We start from the raw sequence: 23,787 nt of genomic DNA, 5'->3' as shown, positions 1-23,787 counted from the left end.
GGATCCTGACAAATTCCCAGTTAGCGCTGATCTTTGAAATGTGGCCTAGCTGTGGTAGGCTTCCCTGCAGGTCTAGATCAGGCTCTGCCCAGTGTTATCCACTCCTAAACTTGACCTCTTTCATAGAAGTGAAAGATTCTTGAATTTCAGCCAAGCAAAAGAAATTAAAAAGAAGGAATTGTGGACATTGATAAAGTCAGTAGTCTGTCAAACTCAACAGAAAAGCTGAATAACTGTATTTATGGATGGATTTTTCAACTGTGCTTGATTCTGATTGATTGATTCACTGTATATAGTATAGGGCACTTAAGAGTTTTTGTCATGTTTAAGTGTTAAGCATCAAAAGTATCATTTTAAGGCCGTCCTGTACTTCTGATAGTACCATTTTACTTTTGAAACTTTAGATGCGAGACTTCCCAGTATCAAGAACAAAAATTGGAAAACAAAAGTTAATGGATAAGTATTCATTGTCTTTTATTTGAAAACAAAGAAGGTCCACAGTTAATGTTTGTGTGTGTATGTAAATAGATGGACATGAACATAGTACTTTTCTGTATACATGTAAATGGTTCTGTATACATGTAAATGGTTCTGTATACATGTAAACGGGTCTGTTTACATGTGAACGGGTCTGTATACATGTAAATGGTTCTGTATACATGTAAATGGTTCTGTATACATGTGAACGGGTCTGTATACATGTAAATGGGTATGTAGAGGAGTTTGAAAGACAGAGTACTGCATTATACATTTAGAATTCGTGTACATTTGTATGAATGTGTACCTGTACATGTAACTTGGGAAATATTAGAAGCTGTCTGAAGAACCTGAATGTATGGTAAAATGAGCCCAGCAGGAATGTTTTATTTCCAGTAAATTCCATATAAACATCTACATGTAGGGCGAAACAAATTTTATTTTTGTGTTTTACTGGCAAGGCGAAACTAAAAATCCCAAAATGGAATAAAAATAACATTGAAAATCAACCATTTTATTTTGCCCAACCTTTTTTTTTTTAATGATTTTCCTGTTTTTCAAGGCTTTGTGAACAGGTGAATATATTTTTAACTGGAACAGTTGCTGGGATAGTTTGCACGTAAAACAAAAGTGATATTTGGTGTGACCGAAACAGCACATACAGACAATGGTTGTATTTTAATTAAGCCGTCGTTTTAGAGTGGGTTTTTTTTTTGTTAAAAAAAAAAAAAGCTAGGGAAACATTAGATTTCCTTCTTTTTGTTTCATATTTCAAAGCTAATGTACAGGTCATGATAATTGTGGGTTGAAGACATGAGCTTGAGGATGAGCGTATTTTTCATGTGTGAAATCTGTTACTTTGCATTTGTGTACTGGAGCTGTTGGAAAGTTCAACCCTGTACGTACTTGTATATCAGCCTACATGTACAACCACCATCATTAAATCTTGTCATGCAATTCTACTTGGGTAGATTTGTATGACAACAGTGTCATTTTTCCTTTTTGTTAATAATATGGAGCGAAAAGATGAAACAGCAGTTCTCCAGTGCAGGAAGATAACAGTTTTGTGTGGATGGTCATGGGTTCTTCTCTGCATCCTGTAGTTGTCTCAGAATGTCCTCAAAATAGCGGTCACAAAGGTGGTTGGGGATCGTGTCCATGTACAAAAACTTTGATTTTTGTGAACCCAACATACCTTGTTCAGTGTCCCAAAGACAGGTGTTGTTTTGTTTGTAAATTTATTCTTTCGCAAACCTAAAATTGCATTTTGGGGTTGATCAGACAAGGAAAACAAAAACAATCCTAACAGGTTCTGTACCAGGACCTAATCTAGGTTGATTTAGAGTTCAGTATCCAGATGCCACCCTTCCTAATGATGACCAGAAAGTGCCAATTTTAGTAGAGAAAATGGATAAAAATTTGCCCTGTAAGTCTTCTGAAGTGTCCTTTGGGATAAAACAAAATAAGTTGCCTGCCCTGCAAAACGTAGATTATATCCAGTGATGCTGAATCTGTGATTTACAGCATTGTGCAGATGTTGTAGGGAGGCCTGTCACTTTACAGACAAACTTTTACATTTCAGACTTTGTTTTCCTGAGAAAATAAAAATTTTCAAAAAATGCTTTTCTGCCAAGAATGTTTGGAGAACAAATAGGGTATTAAAATCAGTTATATGTAGAGAATTTGAATTTTGTATATTTATGGAAATTTTGGCCTTGTTACGTTTGCACCCATACGTCTATGTATGTGAATTCATCATTTAATAGGTGGAAACATCTGAGTTCTTACTACTCATCTTAAGATCATGATATCGTAATTACAGTAGATGTGACTCTTCCTGAATTTGATTTTTGTACATATTAATATACTAATAAACAGAACATCTCTTTCACATACACAGTATATCTATATACAATAGGCTGAAGTTTCTTAGTGACATGCCAAAGGCTGACCATAAATGCCAGTCTGTAGTAAACTTCTTGTAATCTAGTGCCATTCAGTAGGTGCACCACAGACAAACCACTGACACACTTTTACCAGGTACAACCAGTCAAATGACAGTCAACCGGCATACCATAGACAAGCTACTGACACACTTTTGCCAGTCCAGTGTCATCCAGTTGACACACCATGTACAAACCTCTGGCTAGTTACAACCAGTGAACTGGCATGTCATAGACAAGCTACTGACACACTTTTGCCAGTCCAGTGTCATCCAGTTGACACACCATGTACAAACCTCTGGCTAGTTACAACCAGTGAACTGGCATGTCATAGACAAGCTACTGACACACTTTTGCCAGTCCAGTGTCATCCAGTTGACACACCATGTACAAACCTCTGGTTAGTTACAACCAGTCAAATGACAGTCAACTGACATGCCATAGACAAACTACTGACACACTTTTGCCAGTCCAGTGTCATCCAGTTGAATCATCATGTACAAACCACCGGCTAGTTACAACTAGTCAACTGGCATGTCACAGACAAGCTACTGACACACTTTTGCCAGTCCAGTGTCATCCAGTTGACACTCCATGTACAAACCTCTGGCTAGTTACAACCAGTCAACTGACACGCCATAGACAAACCACTGACACACTTTTGCTAGTCCAGTGTCATCCAGTTGAAGCATCATGTACAAACCACCGGCTAGTTACAACCAGTCAAATGACAGTCAACTGACACGCCATAGACAAACCTGACACGCCATAGACAAACCACTGACACACTTTTGCTAGTCCGGTGTCATCCAGTTGAAGCATCATGTACAAACCACCGGCTAGTTACAACTAGTCAACTGGCATGTCATAGACAAGCTACTGACACACTTTTGCCAGTCCAGTGTCATCCAGTAAAGCACCATGTACAAACCACTGGCTAGTTACAACTACTCAACTGGCATGTCATAGACAAGCTACTGACACACTTTTGCCAGTCCAGTGTCATCCAATTGGCATGCCATAGACAGGTTACTAACTGCTGGGATTCTTTTGGCAGATTTTAGCTTACACTAGAATGCCACTTGCACATGTTCTAATAAGGTTGAAGTCCCACATGTAGATATATACATCTATGTAAGTGTGGGTCTTCAAATTTCTGGGCATTATTTGTACATATCTTATAAGCCTGTGGTAAATGTGTGTTATTGTCAACATTTTGTGTCCGTCACACATTTATATTTGTCCTGAATGAACAGATATGTTACATGTGAATATGAATATATGTATATCCATGGTTTGTATCCTGAATAACAATGAATAAACCTGAATATTATGTTAAATACTGTTTTGGTGTATGTGATTAAAAAAATTGTCACCCTACCCAAGGGCTTCCCTAAAGTACCCATTTCCACAGATGGGCCCTCCATGGCCTGGTGGCTGGCGTGCTAATGAGCCTCTCACCAATGCGATGGCTGTGAGTTCAAGTCCAGCTCATGGTGGCTTCCTCTGCGGTCATACATCAGTAACCTGCGGATGGTCACAGATTTTCTCCCACCATAATGCTGGCTGCGGTCATATAAGTGAAATACTTTTGAATTGGGTTAAAAACACCAATCAAGTAAATAAATATGCCTTATCCCTTGGGGGTGAGAAATCATTTCTCTGGCAGATAAAATCTATTGGATTGTCCCAAAAAATTGTCAACAGCAGTACTTGACTAGCGAGCTAAAGGAATCGTGACTAATTCCTGTCAATCGGTTGTAGCTGTAAATCGGAACAAAACTCTGCAATCTCCCTCTGTTTATAAAACAACTTTACTCGTGTAAAGTCTAAAAATCTCAATCAATTCCAAAGAAGTGGGATGTGTGCTTGATGCCTGGCTACAAGGTATTCCAGAGGTGGACTCAGTCCCAGTCTTGGTGGCATTATAGCGTGAGTGTCTGCCTCGAAGTCAGACTGCAGGATTAAACCCTGGTCAGGTGGTACCAAAGAACAGTATTTGTTGCCGCCTCACTTGGCGCTCAGCACTGAGAGGTTAGAGCAAGGAAGCAGGATTGGTTCACCCGTCCTGATATGACTGAAAAACTGTTATTTATTTATTTGACTGTGTTTTATGCCGTTCTCAAGAAAATGTCACTTATACAACGGCGGCCAGCATTATGGTGGCCAACCATGTGCAGGATGCTGTTGAAAAACTGCTAAATACAACGTTAAGTCCCAAGCATATAGACGTTCCTGTACTAAATCTGTTTACTTTGATGAAAGGTCATGCACTCTTCCATGTGGAGGAAATCGAAGTGGCAAACCACCAGCATTTGGCAAGTCACTGACACACTTTCCCACATGTAACACAAAAATTTTCATACACAAAATCAGTTCAATATGTATGAGCGATCTCCAGTAAACTTCAGGATCAAAGTTAACCCCACTCTGGTTTCCTTCACCCACTGAAACCGACTGCCATTGTATACATGTAAAACCCTTCAGTTTGACATTAAACAACAATGAAATTAACAAATCAAAATCATTCATATAAGTTCATTTGGGCACATCCACACATGTAGGATTTGCTCATGTGGAGACATGCATTGGGTACTTCTGGTGGGCACATCCACAAATGTAGGAACTGCTTGTGTTGAGACATTTATTGGGTACTTCTGGTGGACACATCCATGCATAAAGGAACTGTTGGTGTTGAGACATTTATTGGGTACTTCTGGTGGGCACATCCAGGCATGTAGGAACTGCTTGTGTTGAGACATTTGTTGGGTACTTCTGGTGGGCACATCCACGCATGTAAGAACTGCTTGTGGTGAGACATTTATTGGGTACTTCTGGTGGGTACATCCACGCATGTAGGAACTGCTTGTGGTGAGACATTTATTGGGTACTACTGGTGGGCACATCCACGCATGTAAGAACTGCTTGTGTTGAGACATTTATTGGGTACTTCTGGTAGACACATCCACGCATGTAGGAACTGCTTGTGGTGAGACATGTATTGGGTACTTCTGGTGGACACATCCAGGCATGTAGGAACTGCTTGTGGTGAGACATTTATTGGGTACTTCTGGTGGACACATCCACGCATGTAGGAACTGCTTGTGGTGAGACATTTATTGGGTACTACTGGTGGGCACATCCACGCATGTAAGAACTGCTTGTGTTGAGACATTTATTGGGTACTTCTGGTAGACACATCCACACATGTAGGAACTGCTTGTGGTGAGACATGTATTGGGTACTTCTGGTGGACACATCCAGGCATGTAGGAACTGCTTGTGTTGAGACGTTTATTGGGTACTTCTGGTGGACACATCCACGCATGTAGGAACTGCTTGTGTTGAGACATTTATTGGGTACTTCTGGTGGGCACATCCACGCATGTAGGAACTGCTTGTGGTGAGACATTTATTGGGTACTTCTGGTGGACACATCCAGGCATGTAGGAACTGCTGGTGTTGAGACATTTATTGGGTACTTCTGGTGGACACATCCACGCATGTAGGAACTGCTTGTGGTGAGACATTTATTGGGTACTTCTGGTGGGCACATCCACACATGTAGGAACTGCTTGTTATGAGACATTCATTGGGTACTTCTGGTGGACACATCCACACATGCTTGTGGTGAGACATTTATTGGGTACTTCTGGTGGACACATCCACACATGTAGGAACTGCTTGTGGTGAGACATTTATTGGGTACTTCTGGTGGGCACATCCACGCATGTAAGAACTGCTTGTGTTGAGACATTTATTGGGTACTTCTGATGGACACAATTTCTGTTCATTTGTATCCTCCAAGAAATGAACAATATGTTACTTAAATTAAGTGTGGTAATTTTGAAAATGACAAAAACACCAATCAGAGGAAAAAACAGTGCTAGTAGGAATAATTATTCTGATTTTCACTGCACAAGCACTTGGGGAACCTCTCACCAATCAGGTGAGGTGTGAGTTCACACTGGCTTTTGATCGTACATGTGAAAATCTGCCACCTGCTCTGATTCTTTACTGCAGAAGTGTACAATGTACCAATCACAAACAGAGCTCATTCCTGTTTTGAGATTGGCTTTTTAAGCATTCGTCTTTGAAGATTTAACAAATATGATTATTTTACGAAAGAGGCTGTATGTGGTTGTATCAACCATAAACCAGACTCTGCTATCCTCTTTAATAGTGAAATATCCATCTTTACAAGTTACAGGAAAAGAAAATAAATGCTACTGTGACTGTATCAAAAACTGTGTACAAAAAAAAAAAAAACATCATGCTTAAAAACCCAAACAAACCCTTATCAATAGCCAGATTTAATTGTAGGCTACACCTTATTAGATTTTAGATCATCCAAGGTCATGGGAACAGCTATGTTAAAGCAGGTCATGTGTCATTTGCTCCAGGTGTATGATATGCATTAAAGGCCCCAGGTTCAAAACAAAGGTCATGGGAACAGTTATGTTAAAGCAGGTCATGTGTCATTTGCTCCAGGTATATGATATGCATTAAGACCCCAGGTTCAAAACAAAGGTCATGGCAACAGCTATGTTAAAGCAGGTCATGTGTCATTTGCTCCAGGTGTATGATATGCATTAAGGCCCCAGGTTCAAAACAAAGGTCATGGGAACAGCTATGTTAAAGCAGGTCATGTGTCATGTGCTTCAGGTGTATGATATGCATTAAGACCCCAGGTTCAAAACAAAGGTCATGGGAACAACTATGTTAAAGCAGGTCATGTGTCATTTGCTCCAGGTGTATGATATGCATTAAAGGCCCCAGGTTCAAAACAAAGGTCATGGGAACAACTATGTTAAAACAGGTCATGTGTCATTTGCTTCAGGTGTATGATATGCATTAAAGGCCCCAGGTTCAAAACAAAGGTCATGGGAACAGCTATGTTAAAGCAGGTCATGTGTCATTTGCTCATGGGAAGAGCTATGTTAAAGCAGGTCATGTGTCATTTGCTCCAGGTGTATGATATGCATTAAAGGCCCCAGGTTCAAAACACAGGTCATGGGAACAGCTATGTTAAAGCAGGCCATGTGTCATTTGCTCCAGATATATGATATGCTTTAAAGGCCCCAGGTTCAAAACATCAAATTGTCAACATTTACTCACGACATTAAACACTGGGCCATTGCTATGTACAGTGTAAGCTGTTGGACACACTATACCATACACTTACCATATTTCATGTAAAGTTTGACCTCTAAAAATGCACTTTCGGAAACACATAAAAGCCTTAAAATGATACTTTTGATGCCAACTTGTGTTTTTCTGATAAGTAAATCAAACTTCACAAAATATGTTTTTGTGACCCTGCAAGGTAGATGAATCTATTAATCAGAAGTTACAAATAATTCAGACTGTCATAACGTAAGAATAGTTATCTCCAAAGCTGCAGCAAATTGTAACATACATGCTCGGCATTCTTATTCTGACAGACATCATGTCTGCATCAACTGTTGTAGCTTTTTTTAAGAACAAAAAACACAAAACCATGACTACCAGTACTAGTAAATTTAATGAAAATGGCTTCATGGTTTAAAAAAAAAATATCACACGTCTAAATATGCCATATCTGTAACTATTTACACATAAATTTACGTATGTGTGAAAATCTTAAGAACTGAATAAATAAAATACAGCTTCAAACAATGTTTAATACAATTCTGTATTAAGTCTCGATAATCATTCAACCTCGGCACCGGATACACATCTGAAAACACATCTGAAACACCACATTTGAAACAAAAGCAGCATCACCAGTGGAAACGACCAAAAACAGGATTCTGTTGCTAACATTATAACCATAAATGATACCACTTAAATTCTGAACTTAAAACATGAATAGGAAAATAAAGAAATAAAACACACTTGTGAAACCGACACAAACTTAGTTTGGACAAATTTCAGGGCCCAAATTTCACAAAAGTTTGCATCAATTTTTTTCGAACATTTTTCGTAAACCTCCTTGCCTTATGTAACCATAGCAAGGTCATTTACAAAAAAGTGGCTCCAGGCCACAGACAATGATTGCAACTGCTTCTCAGTTACATGTACTTATGATAAATCAATATCTGATATACAATTTTCAATCGTCCTGAGAATATACATCGCACTGATGGGACTTCCGTGCATTGAAAATCATGTCAAATTAATGAAAATTGCAAAGGTGATACCTGCTGTCTAAAAATGACAATTCTCTTATTACTGCTGACCTGAATTATACAGATACAAACTAACATGATCACCGGTTTTATTCCCTTAAAAATAAAGGGAAGGCGTCTTAGTCATCTTTGTTCTTCCAGCAGCCGGCATCAACCTGCTTCTTGTAGGCGAGGGCATCCCTGAAGAGATTTCGGTGCAGTACTGCTGATGCCGCCCCCACGCCCCCAAACATGGCCCCCACCACTCCACAGGTGAACACGTCCTGACCTGAAACAGACCAAGCCAAGTACAGGTGGCAGTGTGCTCTGTCTTCTGTCAAGACTTGTTTTCATGAGAAACCCACTGTATAAATGAGAAACCCACTGTTTAAACGAGGAGGTAACCAAGAAAAGTATCATCATTCACTGAGAGACCATCATGGAAAACTGTGAATTTATAACTCAGGTTAAATATGCAAATTTTATGCTGCTTTGCAAAACTAATCAAAAATTTTATCAAAATATCTATAAAGCAATGTTTGGAGCAATCATTGCACAGAATCCAATAACCAATGGGAATCCAGGAATTCCTAAAATATGCAAAATCTATTCATGGCTTGGGTTGGTTTTCAAGTTAATCCGAAAATTGGACAATATTTGGAGCAGTTTATAATATTCCACAGAAACTATCGGACAATCAGAATCAAGGAAATCATTAAATGGGCAAAACTTAATCACAGATCCAGCTTGTTTTCAAACTTTATCTGAGGTACCACTGAGTGAACCTGCACACACAATTTGATCAAAATCAAATAATATTTGCAGGAGTTGATGCACGGAAACCAAAGTGTGACACGCACACAGACAGGTGGGCGGATCAAAACTAATATCTAAACAGAGACAGAAGAGCTCCCCTCTCTCCTATTATTATTAACTCACCTGCGAGAATCAGACCTGGGATGTCGGTCTTAGGCCGCAGGCTGATGACAGACTCAGGGGAGAAACGTGTCTTGCTGTGCTCTAGCCCATAAATCTCACCCCTTAGGGAGCCGATGTAGTAGTTGTTAGACAGCGGAGTGCCCACTTCCATGTATTCAATCTGCAACAGCAACAACAACGTCCCATACATCCAATACCATATCATATGTATATCATATGTAAAAGGTCATCCATTTTTCAAGCTGGAGAAAACTGAAGTGGCCAACCATCAGCATTGACAAGACACCAATAATTTTTTTATTTATTTATTTGATTGGTGTTTTACGGCAAACTCAAGAATATTTCACGCATACTATGGAGGCCAGCATTATGGTGGGAGGAAACCGGGCAGACCCTGGATGGAAATCTGCAGGTTGCTGGTAGACCTTCCCATGTACGGCTGGAGAGGAAGCCAGCATGAGCTGGACTTAAAATCACAGTGACTGCATTGGTGAGAGGCTCCTGGGTCATGTGAGATCTCCCATGACCTTCATGTAAGGCGACCTAAACGACAATGCGATAGCATAGTTACTGTAGTTGCATCTGAAAAGTCAGGAGCTTGATAAACTGTTCTACTAGAGACAATAAGGCATTGTACATACCTGTAAGTATACTGTTTGTGAATAATGAAGAATCCAGATAGTTACATGAAGCTGATTTTTGTATCTTAGTTCACTTTCTATATTTTATATATGAAGTGAAACAAAACTGCTTGACTATGATCTCATTTAACTGGGTTTCTTAAAATGACACTGTCTTAATAAAACAGGAGCATGTGCATCTGACTTTGTACTTGGATGTACACATTAAATATTTGGATTACAGCATCCATGTGAAAAGCTGGACGTAATTTTGTACATTTTCTCACACAGTGGCGACTCGAGTATAAGCCAAAGAGATTATCGTTATCTCTTGTAATACAGGAGTATTACTTTCCGAGTTCGCCCACAAATCATCACCAGGACATCAGGAATGAACAGTTTACACCTAATTACTCTACCAAAGAGGGAATGGTTCTCCATGAATAACATCAGTGGTCCTGGTTTCAAAATTGTCCAGACACCTATTTTAATTTTATTTTTCGTTACCCGTCCTTCCAGCTGTGGATAGAGTGCCATGGTCTGTTTCAGCATCTGCTCCCCAATCCCGTTCTTGATTTCCTCGTAGGCAGCCCCACGGTGCTTCACACGCTCGCTCTGCCATTCCTCAAACCAGTTCCAGTTTGCAAAGGTCACCAGAGTACAGGTACTTTTACCTGAGGTCACAAAAACACAGGTGAAAAACACGTGTGGATGCTACGGGCAAGTCGCTGATGGATCTGTTGATTCACATGATTTGTGTCTATGCCTGAACATTTAATCATCTTTTTTTTATTTTGGAGGCTTTTTTTTTATCATAATGTGCAAACTTTTTCTTACACAATATCAGTGAAATGGGTACAATTAAAAACACAATGAAATCTCTAGATTTGTCAAGTTCTGCACAAACCTCTTTAAACTGAACCATAAGTTATGGGCTGTATTCAAGCCACAGCTTCAATTTTGTTCTGACTTGTGTAAAGCACTATTTATGCCTCTGTGTAAAGCACTATTTCTGACTTGTGTAAAGCACTATTTATGCCTCTGTGTCGAGACGAATTAGGCGGAGTGAGTGACTGAGTGAGTGAGTGAGTGAGTGAGTGAGTGAGTGCATGAGGTTTAACGTCGTACTTAACAATTTTTCAGTTATATGACAACAAGGAATCCTTAGAGTGCATCTAATGCACCTCCTTGTTGCAGGACGGATTCCACCCCTCTTTTATCTAGTGTTGCTTCACTGAGACGCCTTACGGAAGGCAAGTAGGATGGCCACCTGAGCCATTATACTGATACATGTCAACCAGTCGTTGAATTCAGGCAGAGAGATCTGAATGCCTGAATGCCACGCTGAAGTTTACCTGGGTATCTCTCATTGTGACTGGAATCTTTGCTCGAGGGGAAGGATATGAACAGCAAAGGTACTTCGGCCTTGGCAGCTTCTTCGCCGCTGAGAGCCAGGTATTCCTCCACAGAGTTATCGAAATCATTTCTGCAAACAATAAAGTTGGAACTGGTGAACAACAAAAATTCCCTTGCTGGTATGTATCACTAAATGAAGTGCCTGTGTAGCGAGACATTTTACATCGTAGCTGGCCTTACCTTTCACTGGGTGCGATCAATCTCACTCCCTACAACCTACCTTTAATGAGAATGATCGAGCTAATGTGTATCGTTTTACTTAGAACTATATGCATATAACCTGCTTAATTTGTGATATTTTTTTTTACTTGCTAGATAAAGCTTTTGCCCAACTTTGAGAATATCTGGCCCTGTAGATCAGAGTAAAAGAACTAAATGAAGATTGAATTTACATGATAAAGAAACAGATATGGGTAAAATCTCACGACTTTCCAACATTCGCTCCCTGGATATTTGGTGATGTTTGTACAAAGAGTGAGACTAAACCCACAAGTACATCTAAAACTAAATAAAATGCCCTCAACATCATTTTAATCAAACTCTGAGGTAAAAGAAATTTACATTTATATGCATCAAATCTGTTGAATTTACAATATTCTCCTTTCCTGATCAAAACAGGAGCCTCCCACCAATGTGGTCTCTGTGACTTTAAGTACAGCTCACGCTGGCTTCTTCCACGCCCGTACATGGGAAAGTCTGACAGCAACCTGCGGATGGTCGTGGGTTTCCCCTAGGCTCTGCTCGGTTTCCTCCCACCATAATGCTGGACATCATCGTATAAGTGAAATATTCTTGAGTATGGCATAAAAAATGCGAATCAAATAAATAAATAAATCCTGGATGTTACTTGACAGTGAGTTTGTCAATGATTTGGCCAGCAGATTAAAGCAAATATTGACAAAGGGTCAACCTGGACACCAACACAAATTTCTGATTAAAGTACAAGCAATTCATATACATCAAATCTGCAGAATTTACAATATTCCTCTCCTTGAATTTTAAGTGTTTTCTACACAATGATTGGTCATGTAAGTAACTTGTAGTAAAACTGGTCCTCTTAATCAGTAGGCCTGACCAGACACATGGACAGAGAGCAAGGGTTCCATGCCCCTTTCATCAACTATTGTATATTGACACGGCAATACCACAGCAAGTCACTCAAAAGTGAAACAGACACTGCAACACCACAGCCAGTCACTCAAGAGTGAAACAGACACTGCAATACCGAAGCAAGTCACTCAAAAGTCAAACAGGCACTGCAATACCGCAGCAAGTCACTCAAAAGTGAAACAGAAACTGCAACACCACAGCAAGTCACTCAAGAGTGAAACAGACACTGCAACACCACAGCAAGTCACTCAAGAGTGAAACAGACACTGCAATACCACAGCAAGTCACTCAAAAGTGAAACAGACACTGCAACACCACAGCCAGTCACTCAAGAGTGAAACAGACACTGCAATACCGCAGCCAGTCACTCAAGAGTGAAACAGACACTGCAATACCGCAGCAAGTCACTCAAAAGTGAAACAGGCACTGCAATACCGCAGCAAGTCACTCAAAAGTGAAACAGGCACTGCAATACCACAGCCAGTCACACAAAAGTGAAACAGACACTGCAACACCACAGCCAGTCACTCAAGGGTGAAACAGACACTGCAACACCACAGCCAGTCACTCAAAAGTGAAACAGGCACTGCAATACCACAGCAAGTCACTCAAGAGTGAAACAGACACTGCAATACCACAGCCAGTCACTCAAAAGTGAAACAGTGACAACTCTGCCATTTACTCACTGTGTGAATGCCCAGGTGTTGAACTTGGGTAATTTGAGCTCTTCGGGGCTGCCCCTAAGCCCAATAAACATAGACATACAGGCAGCTCCAGGCTCCACTTTGGTGAGGAGGGTGGACAACACTGAAACAACAACAATGTAATACAGGTACTAATGAATTCTCAAATCAGCAAAAGCATGCACCTAAGAAAATACAGTTGTGTATACAGTTATTTCATGTAGGAATTTTAAGAGGTGAGGCACATTTGATGTTACATCCAGAAATAGAAAGAGATTTAGAGTATGGAGGAGACCTCTTTGGGCAGGAGTTTAGTCACGGTAGAGTAGATCCCAAACTGTGACAGTGAGACTTACCTGGTTTGGAGGAGACCTCTTTGGGCAGGAGTTTAGTCACGGTAGAGTAGATCTCAAATTGTGACCGTGAGACTTACCTGACTTGGAGGAGACCTCTTTAGGCAGGAGTTTAGTCATGGTAGAGTAGACCCCAGACTGTGACAGTGAGACTTACCTGACTTGGAGGAGACCTCTTTAGGCAGGAGTTTAGTCACGGTAGAGTAGACCCCAAACTGTGACAGTGAGACTTACCTGACTTGGTGGAGACCTCTTTAGACAGGAGTTTAATCATGGTAGATTAGACCCAAACTGTGACATTGAGGCTTACCTGACATGGAGGAGACCTCTTTAGGCAGGAGTTTAGTCATGGCAGAGTAGACCCAAACTGTGACAGTGAGACTTACCTGACTTGGAGGAGGCCTCTTTAGGCAGGAGTCCAGTCACTGGAGAGAAGACCCAAACTGTGACAGTGAGACTTACCTGACTTGGAGGAGACCTCTTTAGGCAGGAGTCTAGTCACTGGAGAGTAGACCCAAATTGTGACAGTGAGACCCACCTGACTTGGAGGCGACCTCTTTGGGCAGGAGTTTAGTCACGGTAGAGCAGACCCCTGTGGCTGATATAATGTACGGAGCATAGAAGTCATACTCATTCTGTCCTTTACGAACACGCACACCTTGACAAGGAGAAAAGACAAAATTTGCAGGTCTCAGGCAAAAAAATGAAAACAACAATTCCGTTTTCATTGTGTTTCCTTGATATTGAAACAATGATACGATAATACTACGAATGCTTAAGACAAAAGAGACAGACATTAGAGTTTATTGTATGTACACTATAATGATATGGAATATTTAACTGACATTTATATACATGTACATGTTTTTGAGCAGTACAATTTAGCGCAAGGCACAAGACTTTTTCATTTTCTTGAGTTCACAAACCACAATGAGTTTTATTTTTATTCCATACTGGGATTTTGTACAGTCAGCTTGTCTGTAAAAACACAAAATGAAACTGTTGTTGCCTAAACTATTATCATGTGAAACAGTGTGACTGTTATCACTGTTATATATGATGACCTACATGTACCATAAATGACCTAAAATTTTGTCCATGACCAAGTTGCTCATTTTGCCTGATTTATTGAGATTTATTGATCTCACAGGTGGTTTCATGCTTGTTTGGGAAGCAGAATGATGTCCTACTGAGAAAATGTGAGTTTTGGTTTCAAAGGTAATATTTTATCTGCCCCAAAAAATGCACTGTTTGGGAGAAATTTTACGTCATTTACCCTGTATATGGTTTTAATATAAAGGGAACTACCACACACCTCCTGCCCTGCCTTTCCCTGTACACAGGATTTTGGTCACCGGCGCCCGCACCAAAACTCGTCCTCCGCTTCGTTCGATGATGGGGATCATGTGATATGCGATTTCGCTGGCACCTCCTCGTGGATAGTAGCTGCCTCGCACATAGTGATTGACCAGTGACGCCTGCATGGCAAAGCCTGCTTTCTTTGGGACAACACCTGTAATATAATATAATATAAATATAATATAAATAAATAAATAACTAAATAAGTAAAGAAATATAATAGTAGTAAATGTTGTTTTAAAAGACTATTATGACAATTAGAATTTTTGCAAATCGTATACAATACCTATAATATTAAATAAAACTGAAAATTTTTTTGTAATTCCCTTTCCCGTTTATATTTTTCTTAAACACACATAATTGCAAAGGTCACTCTAATGTCACTTGCCTATCTTTTGAGAGTTACTGACGGCATCAACTTTTTCAGGCACAGCAATCCCAACCAACATTGAAGCCATGATAAAAAATGTGAAGGTATTAGGCCATGGAAATAAGCGTCAACCTTTCAGCCCATGGAAAAGAACTGTCAACCTTTCAGGCCATGGAAATAACTGTCGAAGGTTCAGGCCATGGAAATAACCGTCGACTGTTCAGGCCATGGAAATAACCGTCGGCTGTTCAGGCCATGGAAATAACCGTCGACTGATCAGGCCATGGAAATAACCGTTGGCTAGTTACCCATCATGGGAGAAATAAACAATATGCTATAAAAAAGAAATCAACATGCCATAATCCCCAAAACTGTAAGACAGCACGGCCTTTAGGTCAGGGTTGGTTGTCAGTTCATCCAGCGTGGACTGAAGACACATGGTGCTGTATTTGAAGTAGTTGGACACAAGATGGACTAGGCCAGTCTTGACCAACAGTCTGGACAGAAATACAGGTAGGCTCTTCAGTAAGACGAACATCAGTGTGCTGCCATGGCATTTCTGTAAGATAAAATCGGTAAGATGAACATGAGAGTGCTACCATGGCATTTCTGTAAGATAAAACCAGCAGGATGAATATGAGAGTGCTGCCATGGCATTTCTGTAAGATAAAATCAGTGAGACGAACATGAGAGTGCTCCCATGGCATTTCTGTAAGATAAAATCAGTAAGATGAACATGAGAGTGCTGCCATGGCATTTCTGTATGATAAAATCAGTGAGACGAACATGAGAGTTCTGCCATGGCATTTCTGTAAGATAAAATCAGTAAGATGAACATGAGAGTGCTACCATGGCATTTCTGTAAGATAAAATCAGTAAGATGAACATGAGAATTCTGCCATGGCATTTCTGTAAAATAAAATCAGTAAGACGAATATGAGAGTGTCGCCATAACATTTCTGTATGATAAAATCAGTAAGATGAACATGAGAGTGCTACCATGGCATTTCTGTAAGATAAAATCAGTAAGATGAACATGAGAGTGCTACCATGGCATTTCTGTAAGATAAAATCGGTAAGATGAACATGAGAGTTCTGCCATGGCATTTCTGTAAAATAAAATCAGTAAGACGAATATGAGAGTGTCGCCATGACATTTCTGTATGATAAAATCAGTAAGATGAACATGAGAGTGCTGCCATGGCATTTCTGTAAGATAAAATCAGTAAGACGAACATGAGAGTGCTGCCATGGCATTTCTGTAAGATAAAATCAGTAAGACGAATATGAGAGTGTCGCCATGACATTTCTGTATGATAAAATCAGTAAGATGAACATGAGAGTGCTACCATTGCATTTCTGTAAGATAAAATCAGTAAGACGAACATGAGAGTGCTCCCATGGCATTTCTGTAAGATAAAATCAGTAAGATGAACATGAGAGTGCTACCATGGCATTTCTGTAAGATAAAATCAGTAAGATGAACATGAGAGTTCTGCCATGGCATTTCTGTAAAATAAAATAAGTAAGACGAACATGAGAGTGCTGCCATGGCATTTCTGTAAGATAAAATCAGTAAGACGAATATGAGAGTGTCGCCATGACATTTCTGTATGATAAAATCAGTAAGATGAACATGAGAGCGCTACCATTGCATTTCTGTAAGATAAAATCAGTAAGATGAACATGAGAGTGCTGCCATGACATTTCTGTATGATAAAATCAGTGAGACGAACATGAGAGTGCTCCCATGGCATTTCTGAAAGATAAAATCAGTAAGATGAACATGAGAGTGCTGCCATGGCATTTCTGTAAGATAAAATCAGTAAGACAAACATGAGAGTGCTGCCATGGCATTTCTGTAAGATAAAATCAGTAAGATGAACATGAGTGCTGCCATGGCATTTCTGTATGATAAAATCAAAAAGATGAATATGAGAGTGCTGCCATGGCATTTCTGTAAGATAAAATCAGTAAGATGAACATGAGAGTGCTGCCATGGCATTTCTGTATGATAAAATCAATAAGACGAACATGAGAGCGCTGCCATGGCATTTCTGTATGATAAAATCAATAAGATGAATATGAGAGTGCTGCCATGGCATTTCTGTAAGATAAAATCAGTAAGACGAACATGAGAGTGCTGCCATGGCATTTCTGTAACATAAAATCAGTAAGATGAACATGAGAGTGCTGCCATGGCAAGTCTGTAAGATAAAATCAGTAAGATGAATATGAGAGTGCTGCCATGGCAAGTCTGTATGATAAAACCAGAAAGATGAATATGAGAGTGCTGCCATGGCATTTCTGTATGATAAAATCAGTAAGACGAACATGAGAGTGCTGCCATGGCATTTCTGTAACATAAAATCAGTAAGATGAACATGAGAGTGCTGCCATGGCATTTCTGTATGATAAAATCAGTAAGATGAATATGAGAGTGCTGCCATGGCATTTCTGTAAGATAAAATCAGTAAGACGAACATGAGAGTGCTGCCATGGCATTTCTGTAAGATAAAACCAGTAAGACGAACATGAGAGTGCTGCCATGGCAAGTCTGTAAGATAAAACCAGTAAGATGAACATGAGAGTGCTGCCATGGCATTTCTGTATGCTAAACCAGTGAGACGAACATGAGAGTGCTGCCATGGCATTTCTGTAAGATAAAATCAGTAAGATGAATATGAGAGTGCTGCCATGGCATTTCTGTAAGATAAAACCAGCAGGATGAACATGAGAGTGCTGCCATGGCATTTCTGTATGATAAAACCAGTAAGACGAACATGAGAGTGCTGCCATGGCATTTCTGTAAGATAAAATCAGTAAGATGAATATGAGAGTGCTGCCATGGCATTTCTGTAAGATAAAACCAGTGAGACGAACATGAGAGTGCTGCCATGGCATTTCTGTAAGATAAAACCAGTAAGACGAACATGAGAGTGTCGCCATGGCATTTCTGTATGATAAAATAAGTAAGATGAACATGAGAGTGCTACCATTGCATTTCTGTAAAAAAAAATTAGTAAGATGAACACGACAGTGCTGCCATGGCATTTCTGTAAGATAAAACCAGTAAGATGAACATGAGAGTGCTACCATTGCATTTCTGTAAAATAAACTCAGTAAGATGAACATGAGAGTTCTGCCATGGCATTTCTGTATGATAAAATCAGCAAGACGAACATGAGAGTGCTACCATTGCATTTCTGTAAGATAAAATCAGTAAGATGAACACGAGAGTGCTGCCATGGCAAGTCTGTAAGATAAAACCAGTAAGACGAACATGAGAGTGCTGCCATGGCAAGTCTGAAAGATAAAACCAGTAAGGACGAACATGAGAGTGCTGCCATGGCAAGTCTGTAAGATAAAACCAGTAAGACGAACATGAGAGTGCTGCCATGGCATTTCTGTAAGATAAAATCAGTAAGACGAACATGAGAGTGCTGCCATGGCATTTCTGTAAGATAAAACCAGTAAGACGAACATGAGAGTGCTGCCATGGCATTTCTGTAAGATAAAACCAGTAAGATGAACATGAGAGTGCTGCCATGGCAAGTCTGTAAGATAAAACCAGTAAGACGAACATGAGAGCGCTGCCATAGCAAGTCTGTAAGATAAAACCAGTAAGACGAACACGAGAGTGCAGCCATGGCATTTCTGTAAGTTAAAATCAGTAAGACGAACTTTAGTGTGCTGCCTTTAACCATGGTACTTCTGTAACATATAACACAAACATCTGCATGCTGCCATGGCATTTCTGTAAGATAAAACCAGTAAGACGAACTTTAGTGTGCTGCCTTAACCATGGTACTTCTGTAACATATAACACAAACATCTGCATGCTGCCATGGCATTTCTGTAAGATAAAACCAGCAGGATGAATATGAGAGTGCTGCCATGGCATTTCTGTAAGATAAAACCAGTAAGATGAACATGAGAGTGCTGCCATGGTATTTCTGTAAGATAAAACCAGTAAGACGAACATGAGAGTGCTGCCATGGCATTTCTGTAAGATAAAACCAGTAAGACGAACATGAGAGTGCTGCCATGGCATTTCTGTAAGATAAAACCAGCAGGATGAACATGAGAGTGCTGCCATGGCATTTCTGTAAGATAAAACCAGTAAGATGAACATGAGAGTGCTGCCATGGCATTTCTGTAACATAAAATCAGTAAGATGAATATGAGAGTGCTGCCATGGCATTTCTGTAAGATAAAATCAGTAAGATGAATATGAGAGTGCTGCCATGGCATTTCTGTAAGATAAAATCAGTAAGATGAACACGAGAGTGCTGCCATGGCATATCTGTAAGATAAAATCAGTAAGACGAACATGAGAGTGCTGCCATGGCATTTCTGTAAGATAAAACCAGCAGGATGAACATGAGAGTGCTGCCATGGCATTTCTGTAAGATAAAACCAGTAAGATGAACATGAGAGTGCTGCCATGGCATTTCTGTAACATAAAATCAGTAAGATGAATATGAGAGTGTCGCCATGACATTTCTGTATGATAAAATCAGTAAGATGAACATGAGAGTGCTACCATGGCATTTCTGTAAGATAAAACCAGCAAGATGAACATGAGAGTTCTGCCATGGCATTTCTGTAAAATAAAATCAGTAAGACGAACATGAGAGTGCTGCCATGGCATTTCTGTAAGATAAAATCAGTAAGATGAATATGAGAGTGCTGCCATGGCATTTCTGTAAGATAAAATCAGTAAGATGAACACGAGAGTGCTGCCATGGCATATCTGTAAGATAAAATCAGTAAGACGAACATGAGAGTGCTGCCATGGCATTTCTGTAAGATAAAATCAGCAAGACGAACTTTAGTGTGCTGCCATGGCATTTCTGTAAAAATCAACTAAAAGTGAAAAAACATAAAAAAAAAAACAAAAAAACAGCAGATAGGTAACTCAATGTTTTGCTTTAGTCCGGTGTAAAGAGGGCTGTTTCTACTTACATTCACCATTTCCAGGAACTTATCAATGGCAGGTACTTCATCAGGGAATTTCTCTACTAGACACTGACGAAACTCATCCTTTCCACTCCGCAATGGATAACGTTTTGCTTTAGCCGGGTCACCAAGCGCCACCTGGTGGAGATATGTGAAGAACAGAAGACTGATTGTAAAAGCAAGTCTTATCCAAATTATTCTAGCTACAGTGGATTATAACCTAATTTGTTTGTTTATTTATGAACTGTTATTTAATGAAACACTCAAGAATTTTTCGCCTTAGTGATGGCTGCCAAATTGCCAGCACATGGATTTGAACCCTGGGTACTCACTTCATCAAATACACTGCCCATAGAATCCCAGACAAGCTGGCCATCAGTCACAAAATCTGTCACACATTTGATGAGTGTTGTACCTCTCATCTCACCAATGTAATGGACACCTGAAATAAAAATTTGGCTGATTTATACAACTAAACTTGACAGAAATACATTCATAAAATGAAAAAGGTTTTCATTTGTTTGAAAAAAAATCATGGTGCACCCTAGTCTACTGACCCCAGTTATTTGCATATTCTCAGGCATATGCAAAACCCTACCACTTTCACTGTACACACTAATTCTAGCCTTTTAATCTATAACATTATATCCATGTACTGTATATGTAACGGGAGCAGCTTTCCCGTGCTTATACTGGCAGTAGCTAGTGGGAATTTCCCTTTGGCTCAGTTGGTACAGCGTTGCACTTCGGCTGCTGAGACCGGAGTTTGAATTCTGGTGTGACCCACTTACTGATATCTTTTAACCATTTACACTAGACATGGCATGTTCCAAGAAGTGTGGGGCTCTGGGCCTGTGAACCTGGGTGTGTCTTGGGAGAGGGGAAGGAGTTAAGTTCTGAGGAGTGTCATGGGAGCAGCTTTCCAGTGCTTAGACTGGTAGCAGCTAGTTGGAATTTCCCTTTGGCTCAGTTGATAGAGCACTAGAATTCGGCTGCTGAGACCGGAGTTCAAATTCTGGTGTGACACTGGTAAAATCCTTCAACCATTACATATAATACTGTGATTGTAACCTGAGCAATCTGAATATAAACAGTCTATGTCTCAAAATAAAAGTCAACTGGTCAGGTTTCTAACTATTATTTCTGTTCATGTATATATGATGAGTTCATGCTTAAAACAGACAAATCCATTTAATTGAATTAAATTTTGTATTTACTTCCTGTTTTTAGGAATGCAGGCATATGAAGATAGGTGTCAAAAAGTTAACTATCACAAAATTGGGAAAGCAAATGCAAACTTCTCGAAAAAGTTAAAAATTCCATGAATTCAATTTTTTACATATCTTGGCACGAATGGATTTTTATCTACTTTTATGTCTGAAGTCTTCATTCGTACATCTGGACTAAAATGAATAATGGTACAATAATGTGCACCTTGTGGCTTCTGCATGTAGCTGTATTTCTGAAATTTGACCCGTGTCAGGTCATATCTGCTGGTTTCTTACCGACATCAAACTCGAAGCCCTTCTCTATGAAGGTGTGACAGCACCCTCCAGCCTGATCATGCTGCTCTAACACCAGTACCTTCTTGCCCGCCTTAGCCAGCATGACAGCTGTACTCAAGCCTCCCATACCACTGCCCACAATGATGGCATCCAGGTCATCAGGAACTTTTTGAGGGCTGAAGCCTGAGGTATACAAACAACAAATATATGTAAACAATCAGTAACCATGGCAATAGACAGACATAACATTACAACTTTATAGGTAATATTTTTTACCTGTTTGAGTCATGTTTACATTCACATAATATGGGTTGAGGCGAATGCATAAAGAGCCTGGAGTACCAGTATTTATTTATTTGTTTGATTGGTGTTTTATGCCGTATTTAAGAATATTTCACTTCTACGACGGGCACAGACAGAGGGAAACCCATGACAATCTGCAGCTTGCTGGTAGTCCTGGAGAGGAAGTGTCATGCAGCATGAGCTGGATTTGAACTCACAGCGACAGAAATGGTGACAGATTACCGATTTATTGTTGTGCGCTAGCATGCTAAGCAGTCTGACATGGAGGCCATCCTTGAAAAAGAAAAAATAAAAGACTATATAAAACAAGGATTTTTCCATTTTTGGTATAGATAGGTAGGGGTATACAAAACAAACAACATAGTTTTATAGACGGTCTAAGCCTGTGTCTGGTGAATGAAATTATATATATGCCGATACTGGGTCAGAGCCCTGAGAACATCCCCACACGTTGACAGGTGCCTCACAAATTTCCTGACTTAAAGCTGCAGCACATACAGGCAATAGGTTGCATACAGTGAAAGCAGCCATAAAGGTCCTTGCTGTGAATTACAGAGAGAACGCCTCTAGCCCTCTGCCTAAAAGAACTCTATATAAAATGCATGTTCAAGCTCGCTGCATGGGCTTCAATGTATGTCTGTCTCATATTGTATTCTATATATATATATATAGCCGATAAAAGTTGTTAAATGTTTCTATTGTAAAATACACATTTTAAAATTATTTCTGGTCTCTTTACCAGTTTATTAACTGATTGCATGTAAATATGATGGTTGCTGTATAGAGAAATGAAGACAGGGATTTGTTGTGGACATATTTCTGACCAAGATTACACAGTTAAGCCTCCTGACATTTGTCACGTAGGCCTACTTTTAAAAATACCGGTACCTAGCCTTACAGGGACGCGTACACGGCGCTTGCTGACTGACTAGTGTTGTTGAAGACCGTCAACTGCACACACGTTGGACCCCTGACGTTTATGTAGAGGGCGTTTTTGCTTGAAGTCGTTTTGCCTTGATCCCCTTTTTGCATACCGGTACCATTCATTTAGTTATGATGTCTACGTCATATTCAAGAATACTTCCATCTCTTGTACGATGGCGATTAGTTTCATAGGTGGAAGAAACTGGAGTGCCTGACACCTACCACTGACAGCAACCTGAACTTTTAAAATTCCCACCAAAGTCATTTAAGAATATGTTTACCTTGTTTGAGGACTTGGTCTCTCTTCTTGCTGTCAGTCACCAGTGGTTTCGCTGGCTGTACAGGAGCTTCGCGAAAATGGGTTTGGTCCTGGTTTTTTTGCCATTCATCAGCAACGACAAGAAAAAATATGAAAACATACAGAAGGAAACCACCGACGAAGAGATAAGGGTGTGCTAATAGGTATTCTATCACGGGAGACAGTATGCGCCACATGATTAAAACTTGAATAGTTTTCCCCAGCGACAAGCAATGTTACCTCTGAGGGCTTTTTTTCCACATCTATGCAACTGTGGTTTCGGTGAACGACTCTCCGCAATCCGACTATTGCTAGAAATCGTATACTAATACACTGTGTTTATTGATATAGGCCGAAAAGAACCGATGGTAGGAGAC

General features: G+C 39.9%; 1 protein-coding gene across 1 annotated transcript; it reads right to left on the bottom strand.

Annotated features, from left to right (window-relative positions):
- Positions 1–7,931: 7,931 nt before the first annotated feature.
- On the bottom strand, positions 7,932–23,743 carry LOC135477482 (all-trans-retinol 13,14-reductase-like). Its single transcript, XM_064757600.1, has 12 exons — positions 23,394–23,743; positions 21,886–22,068; positions 20,713–20,822; positions 20,387–20,518; positions 15,776–15,977; positions 15,005–15,202; positions 14,228–14,347; positions 13,340–13,460; positions 11,483–11,613; positions 10,635–10,801; positions 9,508–9,667; positions 7,932–8,857 (listed from the first exon to the last, which is right to left on the bottom strand). Exons 1-12 carry the CDS (start codon positions 23,605–23,607, stop codon positions 8,709–8,711), a joined length of 1,887 nt encoding a protein of 628 aa, XP_064613670.1. The 5' UTR covers positions 23,608–23,743; the 3' UTR covers positions 7,932–8,708.
- Positions 23,744–23,787: the final 44 nt, after the last annotated feature.

This window comes from Liolophura sinensis, chromosome 11, assembly GCF_032854445.1.
Source record: "Liolophura sinensis isolate JHLJ2023 chromosome 11, CUHK_Ljap_v2, whole genome shotgun sequence".
In the NCBI taxonomy this organism is placed as follows: domain Eukaryota; kingdom Metazoa; phylum Mollusca; class Polyplacophora; order Chitonida; family Chitonidae; genus Liolophura; species Liolophura sinensis.
The sequence above is the reverse complement of the archived record's forward strand: the minus strand, read 5'-3'. Positions and strand labels throughout refer to the sequence as shown.